Below are 16,848 nucleotides of genomic sequence, written 5' to 3' on the forward strand. Positions count from 1 at the left end.
TGAACAAAGGAACAGATATCAGACACATTCATCAGGTAGTGGGCTAAATGGTATAAATACATTATAGATAATTTGGAGCTGTGAGATAGATGTCTTCATAGCTCTTTTACGGATAAGAAACTGGGGCTCAGGGGGATGAGTTACTAATGGCTCGTAGTAGAGCTGGAATTCCAGAATAAAGCCGTGTGGTTCCAAAGCTTATTTTTATTCTGCCTCACCAGTGGACTCCATCGTCCTTTCTTTTACACAGTTCACATACAGCATATTCCTTTTGTTAATATTTTTCTTTCGTGTAATGAATGTCGAATTTGAGCGAAGATTTCTTTAAATGACATTTTCCTACCTGCAATGCTCCTAGATTTTTGTGCTGGGTCTTCCCTTGCTCCTCCTCCAGTCTTTTTCTCATTGAAAAGCATATACGTCGGGGCACCTAGGTGGTGCAGTCTGTTGGGTGTCCAACTTTTGGTTTTGGCTTGGGTTGATCTCAGGGTTGTAGGATTGAGCCCTTTGTTGTGTTCCGTGCCCAACATGGAGTCTGCTTGAGATTCTCCCTCTCCCCCTCTCGCTCATGGGCTGGCTTTCTCTCTCTCTTTCAAATCTTTAAAAAAAAAAAAAAAAGGAAAAGAAAAACATACATGTGACTCTCCTAGATAAGTTGGTCTTGTCCTAGTGAAGATAAAGGGAAAGGATATTCAGGGAGGATAAATTTAGACCTAAGAGAAATTATGGCATGTTTACAGAAGCAGGGAAAGTCTAGTTTTGATAATTTGTGAAAGAAAGGAGGAAAGACTCTGTGTGTCTAGAACAGGTCAGGAATGGTGGTGATGGCAAGAAATGTTAAATTGGGGGAAAAACCCCATTACTTTCATAAGGAAGTTCAATAATTTTTTTTGTTAACTTCTTTCTAGGCTACTACCTTCCAAATGATGATGGAGAATTTTATCAGTTCTGTTATGTTACCCATAAGGGTGAAATTCGTGGAGCAAGTACACCTTTCCAGTTTCGAGCTTCTTCTCCAGTTGAAGAGTTACTTACTATGGAAGATGAAGGAAATTCTGACATGTTGGTGGTGACCACAAAAGCTGGCCTTCTTGAGGTCGGTAGCAACAGTGAGCTAATGATTTATAATTTAAGAGCAGAGCTCATGTTGGCATTTAAAAAATTCAGAAGAATAACCTGAAAATCAAAGGGTTTTTAACTAAAATGGTAGAGTGTTGTTTTTGAAATACTTTAAATTTCTTCCTGTCACAGGTTATTGATTGCACTGTTTGGGGACTGTCCGTAGGGCCTGTCCGTATTTTGTGCGTAATAGATATGCAGTAAATAACTATTGAGTTAGATTTAAAGTTTTCCTAATGTTGCCTTACACTAACTTTTCTTCTTTAGTGGTTGCCTAATCCATTGATTATAGAATAGTACAAATTTGGGCTGTGAAGGTGGTGTAAAGTAATGAATCTAACTGTAACTGGATGTAACTTCATTTCACTGTGCCACACGCGTGCTCTATTCCAAGTGTGGCAGTGAATCAGGGAAGATTCCAGTCTCAGTTTAGGCTGAGCATTTAGAATGATTTCCTTGTTCACTTTATCAAGTGAGTATTGTGGGTTAATCATAATTTAAAGAGAAAAGGTGAAAATCTTCTTATATTTCTTTAATTGACTATTTGGGAGGCATTGCATTGGCTCCAGTAGAAATTTACTGTGTAAATAGTCTAATAATGCCTTATGTCTTAAATTTTAGTAATTATTGAAGGAAAACATAGAACATTTTTATTTCAAGATTTCAGTATCTTTAAACCTAAAAAACCAGAATGTGACATTTGAATTTCTGTGAAAAACAGCTTATGTAATTGGTTCATTATATATTTTTGGTTAATTTACATTCCTATTTAATCTGGTGGGTCATTGCTTTTTACAGTCAGATGGATGTTTTTTATACATAAATATGCCTTTGATTTTATTTTATTTATCTTCACAAACTGAGACTAGAGAAAAAAGATAAGGTCATAGATGTAATACTTTTATTAGATAGTTAAACTAAGAAGGTTAGAAGGAACCAATCATTTTTTATTGTGAATTCTTCCATCTCTTCCCCTTCCAGAAATTCCTTTCTTATCTTAAATAAAGAAATGTAACTTTTATAGGGTGACTAAAATGGTTTGTGGTGACAACTGCTTGATGATCAAGGTTTTTAGCCTGGTGTTTGAATGCTAGTCAACGATGGTGAAACAAGCCCAGCTCTTAAAAAGAATGCAGTTAGCATTTATATTGCAGCTTTTTGAATACTTGTTAGACCACCCTGATTTCAGGGCCTCCACCAAAAAAAACAACAGGTATTTAGGCATGTATATCTTATGTTCCTTTTCTGAGTTAATTGGGACATATATGATTTATTTCACTTCTTCCTATTCATAAGAGGTAAAGTTTGTAAAGAAAATTCAAGTTGCGGTCTCTTAGGTGCTGAGATAATTGCTTAGATAAAATATTTTTATTCTGACCAATTTTTTGACAAGTCTTTTCAGTTTCCACATTCATCAAAATCTTTAATGATTTCATCTAAAACTGCACAAAATTATAAATATGAGACATTTGTGGCACTGTTGACATTGAAGGGTTGTGTCTTTTTTCACTTAATGTGTGAACCTTAATTGGATCTTAGAATTTAAAAAAATTGATATTTTGGGGGGATAGCGGGGGATATATAACTGAACTATCCATTGGATGTTATAAAATTATTGTTAATTTTTTTATTTATGATAGTGGTAGTGGTTGAAAGGAGACTCTCCTTTTTAGGAGATGCTTGCTCTTAGTACTTAGGGGTGAAGTATGTCTGCAATTTCAGATGGCTTAGCAAAAAACAAAACAAAAAGCATAAATAAGTATAAAGGGATATGAAGTAAACATGGTGAAATATTAATAATCGGTGAATTTAGGTGATGAGCGTTGATTTAAAATTTTAACTTTTGCATGCTTGAAAGATTTCTGATAACAAATTAGAGGCAGGAATTAAACCTATACATTTTTATCTAATTTGAATTCCTTTTTAAAATTTCTACTTAAGATTCAGTAAACTCTTCAGAAGGTATGTGCCAGTTAAATGAATCACAAGGAAAAATTGGTTCTTTCGTAATGTTTCTATTGCGCTATGTCAGGATATATTTTCACTTTTTTTTTTTTTTTAAGATTTTATTTATTTATTTGACAGAGAGACAGCCAGCAAGAGAGGGAACACAGCAGGGGGAGTGGGAGAGGAAGAAGCAGGCTCCCAGTGGAGCAGGGAGCCCGATGCGGGGCTCGATCCCAGTACCCTGGGATCATTCCCTGAGCCGAAGGCAGACGCTTAAGGCTGAGCTGCCCAGGCACCCCTGTATTTTCACTTTTAAGCTGCCAGAAAGTTAAGAGCCAAAAGGTGTTTTTTTTTTTAAAAATAAGGTATAAAAGAAGTTTAATGAATAAACTTTTCTTTTTTGAGGGCATTTTACTCCTAATGTTTTCATTTGGTCTGATGGAAGAGATAGAAGAGTCATGCTAAAAATTTGCGGCTCTTCAGCTTTCATAAGACCCATCTCAGAGTTTAATCAGTTTGATTCCATGACCCTGGAGACCCAACTTAGTGTACCAGGAAGACATTTTATTTTAGCTAAGTGTTTGATGCCTTGTGAAATTTTCCCTCTGAGTCTTCATTATTCCCCTGTTAGAATCAAAGACTTTTTGTTCTAAGAGAAATATTAACCATTTTATTTACTACTATTTTAGATCATTTAATGAGTAATTTTTAGAATCATGGAGTATAGGTTTTCCTGAATTGAGTTACTATTAGTGTTCCCATAAGAATCAATTACATTGTTAATTTATTGTTACAGTCTGCATTTTTGTCCTAAAACTTGCAGTTACTTTAAGTTTAATTTAGCCAAATAGAGACCATTATAAATATAGCAACTGTTATTAATACCAAAACTTCTAAGAGTAATGCCATAGATGAAGGCCTATGTAACATGTAAGGAAGTTCTTAATAGAGTCAAAGATACCTCATAGCTTTGCATTTAAGAAGAGGTACACATTTTATCTTATTATTTAAGAAAAACCCAGAATTAAGTTAGTTATGAAACAATATGCCTTATTTTTGCTAGTAATTTGAAAATTGATTAGCAGGCAACTTCATAGGAAAATTTACTGATTTTATACCTTTTATTTTTAAAGATTTTATTTGAGAGAGAGAGCAGAAGCGAGTGCACAGGCACGCAAGTCGGGGGGGGGGGGCAGACGGAGAGGGGAAAGCAGACTCTCCACTGAGTAGGGAGCCTGAGGCCAGCCTCCATCCCAGGTGGGATCATGACCTGAGTCAAAGGCAGACGTTTAACTGACTGAGCCACCCAGGTGCCCCTGATTTTATACCTTCTTTTAATATTCTTTTTTGCCCAACCAAAAGAGGGTTTAAATTTATGATTCATGAATTTTTATTTACATGTATGATTCACGAAGTAAACTGTATGTAAGAGTTCTTTTTATTAATTTCTTCACTATGTTTTTTGAAATGGAAAACTGAATAACATTTTAGGATTACAGAAAAATCAATTTGAGTTTTTTGTTTTACAGTTGAAAATTGAGAAAACCATGAAAGAAAAAGAAGAACTGTTAAAGTTAATTGCTGTTCTAGAAAAAGAAACAACACAACTTCGAGAACAAGTTGGAAGATTGGAAAGAGAACTTAACCATGAGAAAGAAAGATGTGACCAACTGCAGGCAGAGCAAAAGGTTAGTTGTGTTTTATGTAACTGATTGGAATTGATAGTATATTGTCTGAAACCCACCTTTTCAAGAACTGAACCAGTTAAAGCAAGTAAAAACTGTTCTTAAAAAATGGCATTTAGATACATACTTACAGAAGAATAGGTTAGTTCTTACCAGTTTTCTGCTGTAGCTTCTTTTATGTTGTAAATGTGGTTAAAATACTTTTAGGTTGTTTGGTACCAGGCTTGATGAGGTAGTTCCTGACAACTGTTTCTGGTGCTTTCCATCTAATTATAGAATAATTGATTGATTTTGGGAGAGGGTTTGGAAATATAATTTGGAGTGATAAATACCGAATAAGGGGAAGATAGAACAAAGTAGTTAAAATTACCTTTAAAAAAATCAGAATTCAATGAAATAAGATGTAGTATTAGACAAAATTTTGAAAACCGTGATGTGAGAAATGCTATAAATTATCCTAAACACATAAAGAAGGATACGTATAAAACAGTGTAGTTTTATTAGAGATACAAATGGATTTAACTTAGTAGATGAAAACAATTAAAAAAAAAGCAATCACCTAGTCATTGACTTTATTTTCCTCTAACAAAAGTAATTTGTTTGTTTTGACACAGATTCATAATCTCGCTTATAACTAGTTGGATATTCTTAGGTCTTTTTTTACACGATTAACCTATTGTTTTCTAAGGGTGGGGTGTGTTCCATTATTCTTTTGTCCAACAAGGTCTAGAGCAATTACTTGTTAGTTGAACCAGTAGTGCCGTGATTTTCACTAATTTTTATACTCCAGCAGAGTGGTTGTAAATTGCACACCTGACCTGAGATGATACATAAATAGGGCTTAAATTCTGAAAAGATTTTTGTCTTGACTTGTCAGTTTGAGGAATACTCAAATAATATATGTCATAATATATATTATGATAAAATAAGCAATGTGCACAATTGTAAATCTCCTTATAAATGTCTGTAACACCTGTTTTTATTACCATTAGCCTTTTTAGTTTAAAAGATGCAGTTACTTCCTCATTTTCCTCTTGGGGGGAACACTTAGAATCCTGCAGTAGGAATATCGTGCAGTAAAAGCGAGTATACCAAATATTAAAATACATGTGCCTACCTTGATTTGTTAGGACATTCAGATAAACAATATTCAGTTGTCGAAACTCTTTGGCTGTTTTGTATAGTTATTACACTGTTCTCTCTATTCTTTACACTTTTATCTCATTTGTCCCTGGATTTGGCAGTTTCCAGAGTGGAATGCTAGTCTTTTTTCTTTCACTCTATTACAAGTTGGAGGGGTGGAGGTGAGATAGAAGACAGTACTCATGAAAATGGCCCCATTACAGCATGTACTTAGTTAGCCTGGTGGCCTTTGAGGTTTCACCTCCGATCACCTTGAAATCCAAGAGAAGAATGGATGACCGTGAGAATAGGAATGGCGGAGTTGGTAGGTCTTCAGTTGCGTGAAATTACTCATGTACATGAGGCCATGCTTCTGGTCCAGTCGGGGATTAGCTGAGATTTAAAGTCTCAGGTACTTTCTGCTGTCTGGGTGACAAGGGTTAAGCACTGCGGGTAAGACCTTTCTAAAGAGAGCTAATTCTGATATACTGAGGTTGAGAAAGTGGTAGATTGAGGGCAAAGGATTTGTGAAGCACAATTTGTAGGAGATTGTGGCTATTGCACCCTGAAGAGGTCTACAGCAGAAGTCTTTATGGCAACTCCTAGATCTTGATGACAGACACTAATCTTAGAGGGGACTTCTTCCCTGCTGCTATTTTTGTGTTGGGTTTATACTCTGGGGAGGTGAAGTACGTGGAAGGGGCTTTTAAAATACTATGCTATGCTATGAAAATTGTGATGTAAAAACCTGGGGTGCCTGGTGGCTCAGTCGGTTGAGCGTCAGACTCTTGATTTCAGCTCAGGTCATGATCTCTGGATCGAGCCCCGTGTTGGGCTCTGCACTCAGCATGGAGTCTGCTTGTCCTTCTCTCTTTGCTCTTCCCCCCAGCACATGCGTGTTCTCTCTCAGGTAAATAAATAAAATCTTTAAAAAAACCAAACGAAACAAAAGACCTAGATTGGTGTTTGTTATGTAGTAGATTCTCACTAAATGAAAGTAAATATTTTACTAGTTTTCATAATGAACTAGAGAATCAAAGAACTAACATAATGAAATTCATACCATTTTTCTTAGATCCTGAAAGTGATACTTACATATGTTAAAAAAAAAAAATCCTGGTTTTATGTTGGCAGTTTCCTGCTTATTTCTGGGGATAAAACGACGTGCTTGCTAGGAGAAATAGTTCTTTTCATTACTAGTCATGAGGCGCGCTTTTTTTTTTTTTTTTTTAATTTTCTTGTTTTCACCTCCCAAATCAGTTTGTCTTAGTTGGGTGGCTTATAAAATCCATGACATTTCTTGGCACTTGTTTTAAATCTCTTCCATAGTGTGAATTCTTAAAAAACAGTCTTGATATAGTAATTCTATCTTTGAGGTACTGGGTATATATACTTCTGAATATCTGAAGAACCATTATGATGTATCATCTATAATTTCACTTAAAATTTTAGAATGGACAGTTTACTAGGAATGTTCTGTGGCAACCTTCAGTTTCTTCATGAGAGAAGAAACTGTGTTTTCATTGTTTTATAAAATAAGATTAGCTTGTTACCTACTCAGTACTAATACAAAATTAAATGTTATAATAATTAAATGTGTATAAATATTTCATCTTTTATAAATACTTTTTATTGTAAAATGCCAACAGAGAGAACATTCCTATTTTGAAAATTAAAAGAATTGGATGTGTTAAGGTTCTCAAAACCAGATTGATTTAAGTGTTCTGCTTAAGTATATTCTAGGTTATGTTGTGTAATTGGCTGCTTGAAGAAATAAATTAGGATTACAAAGTAGATTAAAACTGAAACCAGATAACATCTATAAATTGAGAACTATAAATGACATATTTTTTACTGATTTTAATGTGATGTGTATGTTCCGTTATTCATGTATACCCTAGGTTAAAAAAGTAACTGTGTTACTAAGGATAATTTTTACATTCATTTCTAGTTGAGCTTTAAGTGTGTTTTTTCTCTACTATGAAAGGCTGATTAATAAAAATAGCCATATAATACTTAATGCAAGCCAGGTGCTCTTCTGAGTGTTAACATATGTTAACTCATTTAATTCTCTAAAGTAGGCATTGTTACTTACACATTTTACAAAGGTAGGGCAGAGAGGCTACTTCCCCTGCCTATGGTGGAACAGTCTGTAAAGTGGTAGGAGGTGGGCACTCGCTCCTTCAGGGCTCTTAGGGACACTCCGTACTTCTGCCTGCAGGGTCTGAAGATGTGAACTAACCTAACTGATCTCTCTTAAAAACAGCTTTATCGATATCTAATTTATAATTTACATATCATAACATCCAACACTTTACAGTATACAATTTAGTGGTTCTTATTAATATTTATAGAGTTGCGCATCTGTTACCATAACCTAATCTAGAGGTTAGAACGTAGTCCTCACCCCAGAAGAAACCTGTACCTGTTGGTGGTCATTCTCCATTTCCTTCCCCCTCAGCCCCAGGCAACCCCTAAGCTAAATTTCCATCTCTGTGGATTTGTATATTTTGGGCATTGCCTATAAATGGAATCATGTGTGGCCTTTATGACTGGCTTCTTTCACTTAGCATGTTTCCAGGGCTCATCCATGGTCCAATATGCATCAGTACTTTTTTTTTTTTTTTTTTAAAGATTTTATTTGACAGAAAGCACAGGCAGGGGGAGCAGTAGAGGGAGAAGCAGGCTCCCCGCTGACAGGGAGCCTGATGCGGGTCTTGATCCCAGGACCCTGAGGTCATGCCCTGAGCCGAAGGCAGACCACTGACTGAGCCACCCAGGCGCCCCAATCGTCAGTACTTTATTCATTTTATTGTCAAATGATATTCCAGTGTATTGGTTAGTCTTTTTTTTTTTTTTTTAACCCCAGCTTTACATTTTTCAGACATAAGATTAGCAGTTTGTAGGTATATTCATTGTGTTATTGTTTCTAATTTGGAGTGCTAGATATGTATTTGAAAATCAGACGATTAAAAACTGAGGCTCAGGGAACCAATGATATTGAGTCTTGTTTTTCAAATAGGGCTAAAATGAACTGTCACCTCGTTATGTTTTATAGTTGAGTGTATAATTTTTCAGAGCCTAAACTATGAATTGAGTTTTTTCCATAAAATAAATTGTATTCTTGGTATTCTTGGGCGCCTGAGTGGCTCAGTTGGTTAAGTGTCTGCCTTCGGCTCAGGTCATGATCCCAGGATCCTGGGATAGAGCCTGCCTCATGTTGTCGGGGCTGTCTGCTCAGCAAGGAGCCTGCTTCTCCTCCTCCCTCTCCCTGCTTTTGGGAACCTGTGTGTGCTTCCCCCCTCCCCCTGCCGTGGTTAAATAAATAAAATCTTAAAAAAAAATGTATTCTTAACTTGAATGTTAATATAAGATGTACTTCAGGGTTTTTTTTTTTTTTTAAGATTTTATTTATTTATTTGAAAGTGAGTGAGAGAACATGAGCCGGGGGGAGGGGCAGAGGGAGAGGGAGAAGCAGAGTCCCTGTGAGCAGGAAACAGGACATAGGGCTCTCCATCCCAGGACCCTGGGGTCATGACCAGAGCTGCAGGCAGATGCTTAACTGAGTGAGCCACCCAGGTGCCCCTCAAGGTATTTTTAAACTAAATTATTTTTGAGAATACTGAAACAGTATTGCTTAAACAATATTTGGAGCATGTTATAAACTGTTGTATTTATTCATATTGTTTTCATTCTCAAGTTTCGTAAACGAGGTAGAGTGCCTTGAGAGACTACCAGGCATTTGGGAGTTACAGGTATAGGGGAGAAGAACATGACAGATCTGTCATTACAGTGCCTCTGGCTAGTGCAGATCTCTTCTGCTGTCTTTATATTTTTGGCTTTCTCTTCTGTAAAGCTGTATTTATCACTGTATTGAATATCCAGTTTTGGACAGAGGTAGTTTAAGACACTTGAACTGCTTAATATACGGAATTACCTCAGGTGCTTACACATGTGTGTGTATGTATGTGTTTATATCTCCTAATATGTGGAGTTGCCAAAAACCAATTTTGAAGCTATGATATCACTGAATTTCTGATTTTTTCTTACTGATTATCACTGAGGAAAAAAGACACAAAGGCCTAAGTTTTTTTTTTAAATATTTTATATTTATTTTTTAGAGTGGGAAGGGAGGCGGAGAGAGAGAGAGAATCTTAAGCAGGCTCTCCACGCCCAGCGTGGAGCCCAGGGAAGGGCTTAATCTCAACAACCCTGAGATCATGACCTGAGCTGAAATCAAGAGTCGGATGCTTAAGTGACTGAGCCACCCAGGCGCCCCGTAGAGAGTTAATTTTAATATTGGAGTGATTGTTATAACTTAGGTGTGCATATCAATAATTTTTTTAAGGCCAATTTTCATTTTACACCTGATTTGCTAAGTAATAGTTTCAGGAAATTCATATACTTTGTCTTTGAAATATATTTATTTAGCTTAGCTCATAATCTTTGTATGGAACAGAATAAAGAAACCAGAAATAAACCCATGCATACATGGTCAACTAATTCATGACTAAAGAGCCAAGAACATACAATGGGGAAAACCGATCTCTTCAAGAAATGGTGTTAGGAAAACTGGACAACCACATGCAAAAGAATGAAACTGACCCACAACCTTACACGATACACAAAAATCAACCCAAAATGAATTAAAGACTCAACACTTGAAACCGTGAAACTCCTAGGGGATAAGCTCCTTGACATTAGTCTTAACCATTTCTTGGATTTAACACCAAGAGCAAAAGATAAGCAAGTAGACTCCATCAAACTAAAAAGCTTCTGCACAACAAAGGAAACCATCAACAAAATGGAGCGAATTCCAGAATGGGAGAAAATATTTGTGAATCAAATATGTGATAAGAGGTTACCATCCACAGTTACTTAGAAAAATCACAAAACTAGGTGTCTGACTGGCTCAGGCAGTAGAGCATGCAGCTCTTGATCTCAGGGTCGTGAGTTTGAGCCCCATGTTGGGGGTAGAGATAACTTAAAATTCTTTAATTTTTTTTTTTTTTTTTTTTAGTTTGTATTTATTTGAGAGAGTGAGCATGAGGGGGGTGGAGAGAGAGGGAGAACAGGCTCCCTGCTCAGTCGCTTAAGCGTCTGACTCTTGATTTTGGCTCAGGTCATGACCTCAGGGTCATGAGAGAGAGCTCTGAGTTTAGTGTGGAGTCCTCTTGAGATTCTCTCTTCCTCGGCCCCTCTCTCCTCACTTGTGTTCTCTCTCCCTCTCTCTCTCAAATAAAATCTTTAAAATCTCACGATTTCCATAAATGATGTAATTCTTTTGCCAGTAATTTGCTGTTTGAGTTTTCAGGTACTAATTTACTAAATTTTACCACTGTAGACATTCGAATCCAGTTGTCCATAATAATATATATTTTTTTCAAATGTATTCATTTGTAAACAAAATTTTGTCTTTTTAAACATGAGAATAAGTGTGTTCTATTACTGTAGATATTTTTAGTGCATGTTTAGCCACACAGGTAAGTGGCTTATATTTTTCTCTGGTTGTTCATATTTGAGAGTTATGACTTAATGGAATTGCTAATGTTGGCTAATGGTAGAGAAGGGGAAGAAGTTCATTGTGTGAATTTGAAATGCCCAGATCTCTTAATCTCCTTTTGCTTCCATTTTTGTAATTGCTTTTATCTTGATGCACAGTGTAGCAGACTTAATCTATACAAGTTTTAGTTTAATATTAGAATTACAATGTTTTTGGGCATGATGTGCAAATATTGACCAAATGAATATCTCAAAGTTCAGGTGTTTTTCAAAGATTGTGTTCTAAATTTTATTCTTTTTAAAAAGTTAGTTTTTTAAAGAAAACAGGATTTTTAGTTGTTTGTGTGTACACTGCATACTTTAAAGTCATTTTCATCCTAAAAACGACTTAGCCAAATTGAGATGCTATGCTTCACTCAAACATGAGAACTAGAGACCTGAAGAACAATCTTTAGCATTTTCGTGCCATTAGAAAATAGATGTGGATGCTCAGAAGCTATTAGGTGCTTTTATGGGTACCAGGAAAAGATTCTAAGACAGTCAAGTTATATTACAGTTACTGACTCACTGTAGAGTTAACTGGCTCATAGATAAAGCAGTAAGTTCATGTTTCGCGTTTAGTTGCCTGTGAATCTTCTCGAGTTCTTGCCCCATACATTTTTTAGGATGCTGTTTACCCATTGTAGAACTTCATTGATTACAGATTCAGAAACTAGTTTTTACCTGTAGGCAGTCTAGTCTTTGTTGTAGGAAGAAATGCACGGATTAAATCTGTAGCCTGTTTGCGGGGTCCAGCAGAGCATATGGTAAAACTAACAATACAAAATTAAAAAAAAACTATTAGAAACCTCTCTGGCTATCTTTATAAATCAGCAAGACAAATGACTTAAAAATGTGACAGATTTGCAAGTCATTGGTATTGACAGCAGTTTATAGCAGGGGCAATATATTTCTGCCTGTGGTGGTGTCCTTGGAATCAGAAAAGCATTTAGTTTTGTGTAACAGTCTTTAATGTTGCAAATTTAGTAAGGAAACATTTGCTTTGAACAAAAATAAAACCAGGAGAGTGTATCTGATCATTATTGTGATGGGCTTTTTAACGAAGTGTAGATGCAACATACCAATTTTCATATTCTAGCAATATATTTAAAGTGATAGTTCACCTCTAATTGAAAAATTTGGCTGAGTTTATGAAAGTCAAAGTGGCCTATAAATACTGTATAACCTTTATTACATTTAACTTGTAAGAAAGATGATTTCCTTTAGCTTTTGTTGTTGCCTAGGTAGGTGGTACATTCATAGTGGGAAGTTTTAAAATCATTTTTTTTATACAACAGTTTGTCTTAGTTTATCAGTTCTTTTGATGTATAGTTTTCCACAACAGAGCATCTCCGTATGCACTGTTACATTTGATTCTCATGATTTTATAAACTAGGGAAAAAGCTTTATCATCTTCATTTTACAGATCATAAAATGGGTTTCGAAAGGAGCTTGATCAAGTTCTTGTAAGTTACTTGTCTTGATGTGTTAATATTTTTAAAACTTTTAAATTGTTTAGAATATTCTATTTTAAATAGAAATACTTTTATTGCATTTACTACTTTTATATTCGTTTCAGTTTCTTCGAATATTTGTTCAGGCCTCTGAGTCTCAGTGACGGGGTCATTACGAACGCTGCTTCAGGCACATATCGTAGTGCTTTGGTATTGTTGTTGGTGGCACTTAACGATCTGTGCTAGAAGAAGAAGGACTTTTTTGGTTTTTTTTGAGAAGGTGTTAACTGTGGTAGTATCATATGAAGCCTGACTTGTCACTGGAGTAGTGTTGAAAAGCAAGATGGCAAAAATGAAAGTGACTAATTTAAAAATGTTTTCTCTCATTTTTGTTGTCTGCCCTCTGGTGGAGAAGTTTGTGAGATCAACAAACCGGGTGTGTGAGAAGTCTGGAAAAGAAATTCATAATTGTTTAATTTGGTATATGAGAAACTGTATGTTTCAGTTTCCGGTTTAGTTTTTAATTTTAGCTTATAAACTTTAGAGGGATCAAAGGTGGGATTAACAATTTAAGAATACATAGATTTCTTAAAGATACGCAAATCTATTTTAGAAATTATTCCTCCAAAATTGTTGTTGTTTCTAAGGGTCTTGTTGAAGTATCAGAAAGTTTGAAAACGGAAAACGAAGAGTTTAAGAAGAGATACAATGATGCTACATCGAAAGCTCTCCAGCTTGAGGAAGATATTGTGTCAGTGACACATAAAGCAATCGAGAAAGAAACTGAATTAGACAGGTATTTCTGACGTTTTAAAAAATACCTCTATGTTTCAAAAATGTTTTAATGAGATTTTTCTGTCTATATTAATGTTACTTTAACTCAGTTTAAAGGATAAACTCAGGAAGGCACAATATGAAAGAGAACAACTGGAGTGTCAGTTGAAGACAGAAAAGGATGAGAAGGAACTTTATAAGGTACTTTATTCTTTTCCTTTCTCTTTGTTATCTATTGCTGTGTAACAGATAACCCTGAAATTTAGTGGTCAGGAATTTGGGAGCAGCTTAGCTGCATGGTTCTGGCTCAGGGTGTCTTGGTCAGTGGCATTCAGGACAAGTGCGACCGTAAGCTACAGGCTTGATTGGAACTGGCGGATCTGTTGTCAGGGTGGCTCACACAAATGACTTGTTGCAGGAAGCCCTTCAGTGTCTTGCTATGTGGGCCATGTGGCCCCTTCGGTGGCTGCTTGAATGTTTTCACAACATGGCAGCCAGTTTCCCTTGGAGTGAGCTATCCAAGAGAGAGCAAGGAGGAAGTCCTAGTGTACTTTATGACCTAATCACTCAAGTTGGACACTGGTACTTCTTCTCTATCTTATTCATTAGAAGCTAGTCACTTGGGTCCAGCCAGTACTTAGGGGAGTACTTAGTACTTCACTTCATACGGAGAGGAAGTATCAAAGGATTTGGGGACCTATTTTAAAACTACCCCATTGTGTATAGTTCCTAAGAGTTTTCAGAGAATTTGCTGGTATTTTAGTTACTTAGCAGGTAATACATAAGTCAGAAAGGTTTAATAGTAACAAGGTACCTACCTCTTCATCAGAATTTATAAGACCAATTGTTTCCCCTTTTAAGAACATCTTAGAGCATTAATTTCAGTGATGATGATCATGTTTCAGAGTTTGACTTTTAGAATAATTTTCAGAGAATGTCATTTTAAACAAGATATTCTCTGTTAATGGGTCTTCACCTTTTTGAAGTTTTTCTTTTTTAAATGACTCTGAAATAGGATGGTTAGCTTAATTACCAGTAATGCTGTAGATGTAAATTGAGACTTATTTTTCTTAAGTGCCTTACAGCAGTTCATGAAGGCCGTTCCAGGTGAGGAATTTCAAGGTCATTTTGAGTTAAGTCAGTATAATTTGGATAGATTCAGTCACTTGATTAGATTAGAAAAGGACGACACACTTAGTATTGTGGTATATATTTGATGAGAGATAAAAATACACAACTGTGCATATGTTCAGTGTTATAATTTGCATGTAGAAACTAGAATGTGATTTACATTGCCAGTGTTTTTTTCCTTTTTATTTTTTGTGGCGTTTGGGTTTTTTTTTTTTTTTTTAAGATCAAAATAAAAAAAATATTGAATCCACCACACACCTTAGAACAGAGGTCATGGATGGGGACATTTTGTATGTCATGGGTTATACCCTTTTATTTCTTGAATAGCTTATCCCCAGGGTGTGTGTGCATGCATGTGTGTGTCACTCCCAAGACAGGAAGAAAAATAGTGATGATTCACTGATGGATGCTTTTTTTTTTTTTTAAAGCTTTTATTTATTTGTCAGAGCACAAGCAGGGGGAGCAGCAGGCTCCCCTCTGAGCAGGGAGCCCAGTGTGGGACTCCGTTGGAGGAGACCCTTTGATCATGACCTGAGCCGAAGGCAGATGCTTAACCGACTCAGCCACCCAGGTGTCCCGCTCTGGTGGATGATTTTATGATTTGACCCTTTAAGAAAATATGCCCAAAATAGTGTTTGGTTTTTGAACAAGATCGTGTGAAAAAGGGAAATAGTAGAGATATCTAGAGAAATGGATACAGTTGGATTACTGTTTATACTGTGTTTTTGCTAATGCAGTTTTTTAAAGTTATAAAGCATTTTTTTAGCTAAGCGAAAATTGGCATCTCTGATAATTTGTTACTCAGTGTTATAGTGAATTTCAGTGAGAATATTTCAGTTTTGTTGCCAGGAAAGGCCTGAGCATTATTCTCCATGGATAATTGCTTTCCATGTTGCTTTTTGTTAGCATAGTGGTAGATAATAAGATAGAATGTCTGTGTCTTCAATCATTTCAGTTCAATAATAAAATTAATTCTAAAGGCATTCTAGTTAGTACTGGGAAAGATTTAGGAAGGTCCTAGGTTAAACCAGTGATACCAGAGAGGTATAATGAATGATAACTCCTAGTTATTTTGGAAGGAGACCTATGCCTAAGGATGCCATCTTTCCATCCTGCCTTTCTTTTCTTTCTGTTATGAGAATAGGACTTCTAGTATTTTGGAGACGGTTGGCAAGCACATTTCAGGGAAAATCCAGCATTTTTCCTTTACTGCTCTAAATAATCCCTTATGCCCTGCTTTTTTTCACTTTGCCGACTTTGTGTGTTTCTGCTTTACACCTGAATGACCAGTCCTTTGCAAAGCACTGGACATCAAGGAAGGAAGGGAAAGAATGGAGTGTCTTGGGGATTTATTCTTTTACCATGTGATAGTATCTCCAGTTTCCTCTAAGCATTATCAGTTGGTATTAAAGTGACATTGAAATTTCCATTTGAATATATTTCCCCCCAACCTCCCAGTGCTCTAAACAGTATTTCATTTGTATGTGTGTATCCCCAAAATTGGAAGTAGAACTTCCTTAGAGATTTTTGTTTTGTGGGGTTTTTTTTCCTTTTCCTTTTCTTTTTTTTCTTTTTAAATGGCTAGGAGACTGCACTTAGTATGATAAGACCTCATATAATGTTGTTAATCTCAGAAACAGGCTTTCCCTTCCAGATTGTTTATATAAATAACCAGAGATTCCTTATTTTTCTCTCTCCTTTAGCCCCTATTAGAGCATATGACCCATCCCTGTCCTGTCAGAATTTAGAGGAATTGGGGGCGCCTGGGTGGCTCAGTCGTTAAGCGTCTGCCTTCGGCTTGGGGCGTGATCCCAGAGTCCTGGAATCGAGCCCCACATCGGGCTCCTCCACTGAGAGCCTGCTTCTTCCTCTCCCACTCCCCCTGCTTGTGTTCCCTCTCTCTCTGGCTGTCTCTCTCTCTGTCAAGTAAATAAAATCTTAAAAAAAAAAAAAAGAATTTAGAGGAATTGATAAAACACTTTCTTGAGCTGATGATTATGAAAATTAGATAGTGTTTTTATTTTATTTATTTTTTTAAAGGTTTTATTTATTTATTTGACAGAGATAGAGACAGC

General features: G+C 36.0%; 1 protein-coding gene across 4 annotated transcripts in view; it reads left to right on the plus strand.

Moving 5' to 3' along the window:
• TAX1BP1 (Tax1 binding protein 1) overlaps window positions 1-16,848 on the plus strand; it is a 78,920-nt gene that overhangs the window by 20,415 nt on the left and 41,657 nt on the right. For all 4 annotated transcript variants that reach the window (XM_026508394.4, XM_026508384.4, XM_057304218.1 and 1 more), the window contains exons 4-7: window positions 909-1,096; window positions 4,596-4,754; window positions 13,516-13,664; window positions 13,753-13,843. In XM_026508394.4, the coding sequence (XP_026364179.2) occupies window positions 909-1,096; window positions 4,596-4,754; window positions 13,516-13,664; window positions 13,753-13,843 (587 nt within the window). The remainder of the gene's footprint in view (window positions 1-908; window positions 1,097-4,595; window positions 4,755-13,515; window positions 13,665-13,752; window positions 13,844-16,848) is intronic.

Source organism: Ursus arctos, unplaced genomic scaffold (assembly GCF_023065955.2).
Source record: "Ursus arctos isolate Adak ecotype North America unplaced genomic scaffold, UrsArc2.0 scaffold_3, whole genome shotgun sequence".
NCBI lineage: Eukaryota > Metazoa > Chordata > Mammalia > Carnivora > Ursidae > Ursus > Ursus arctos.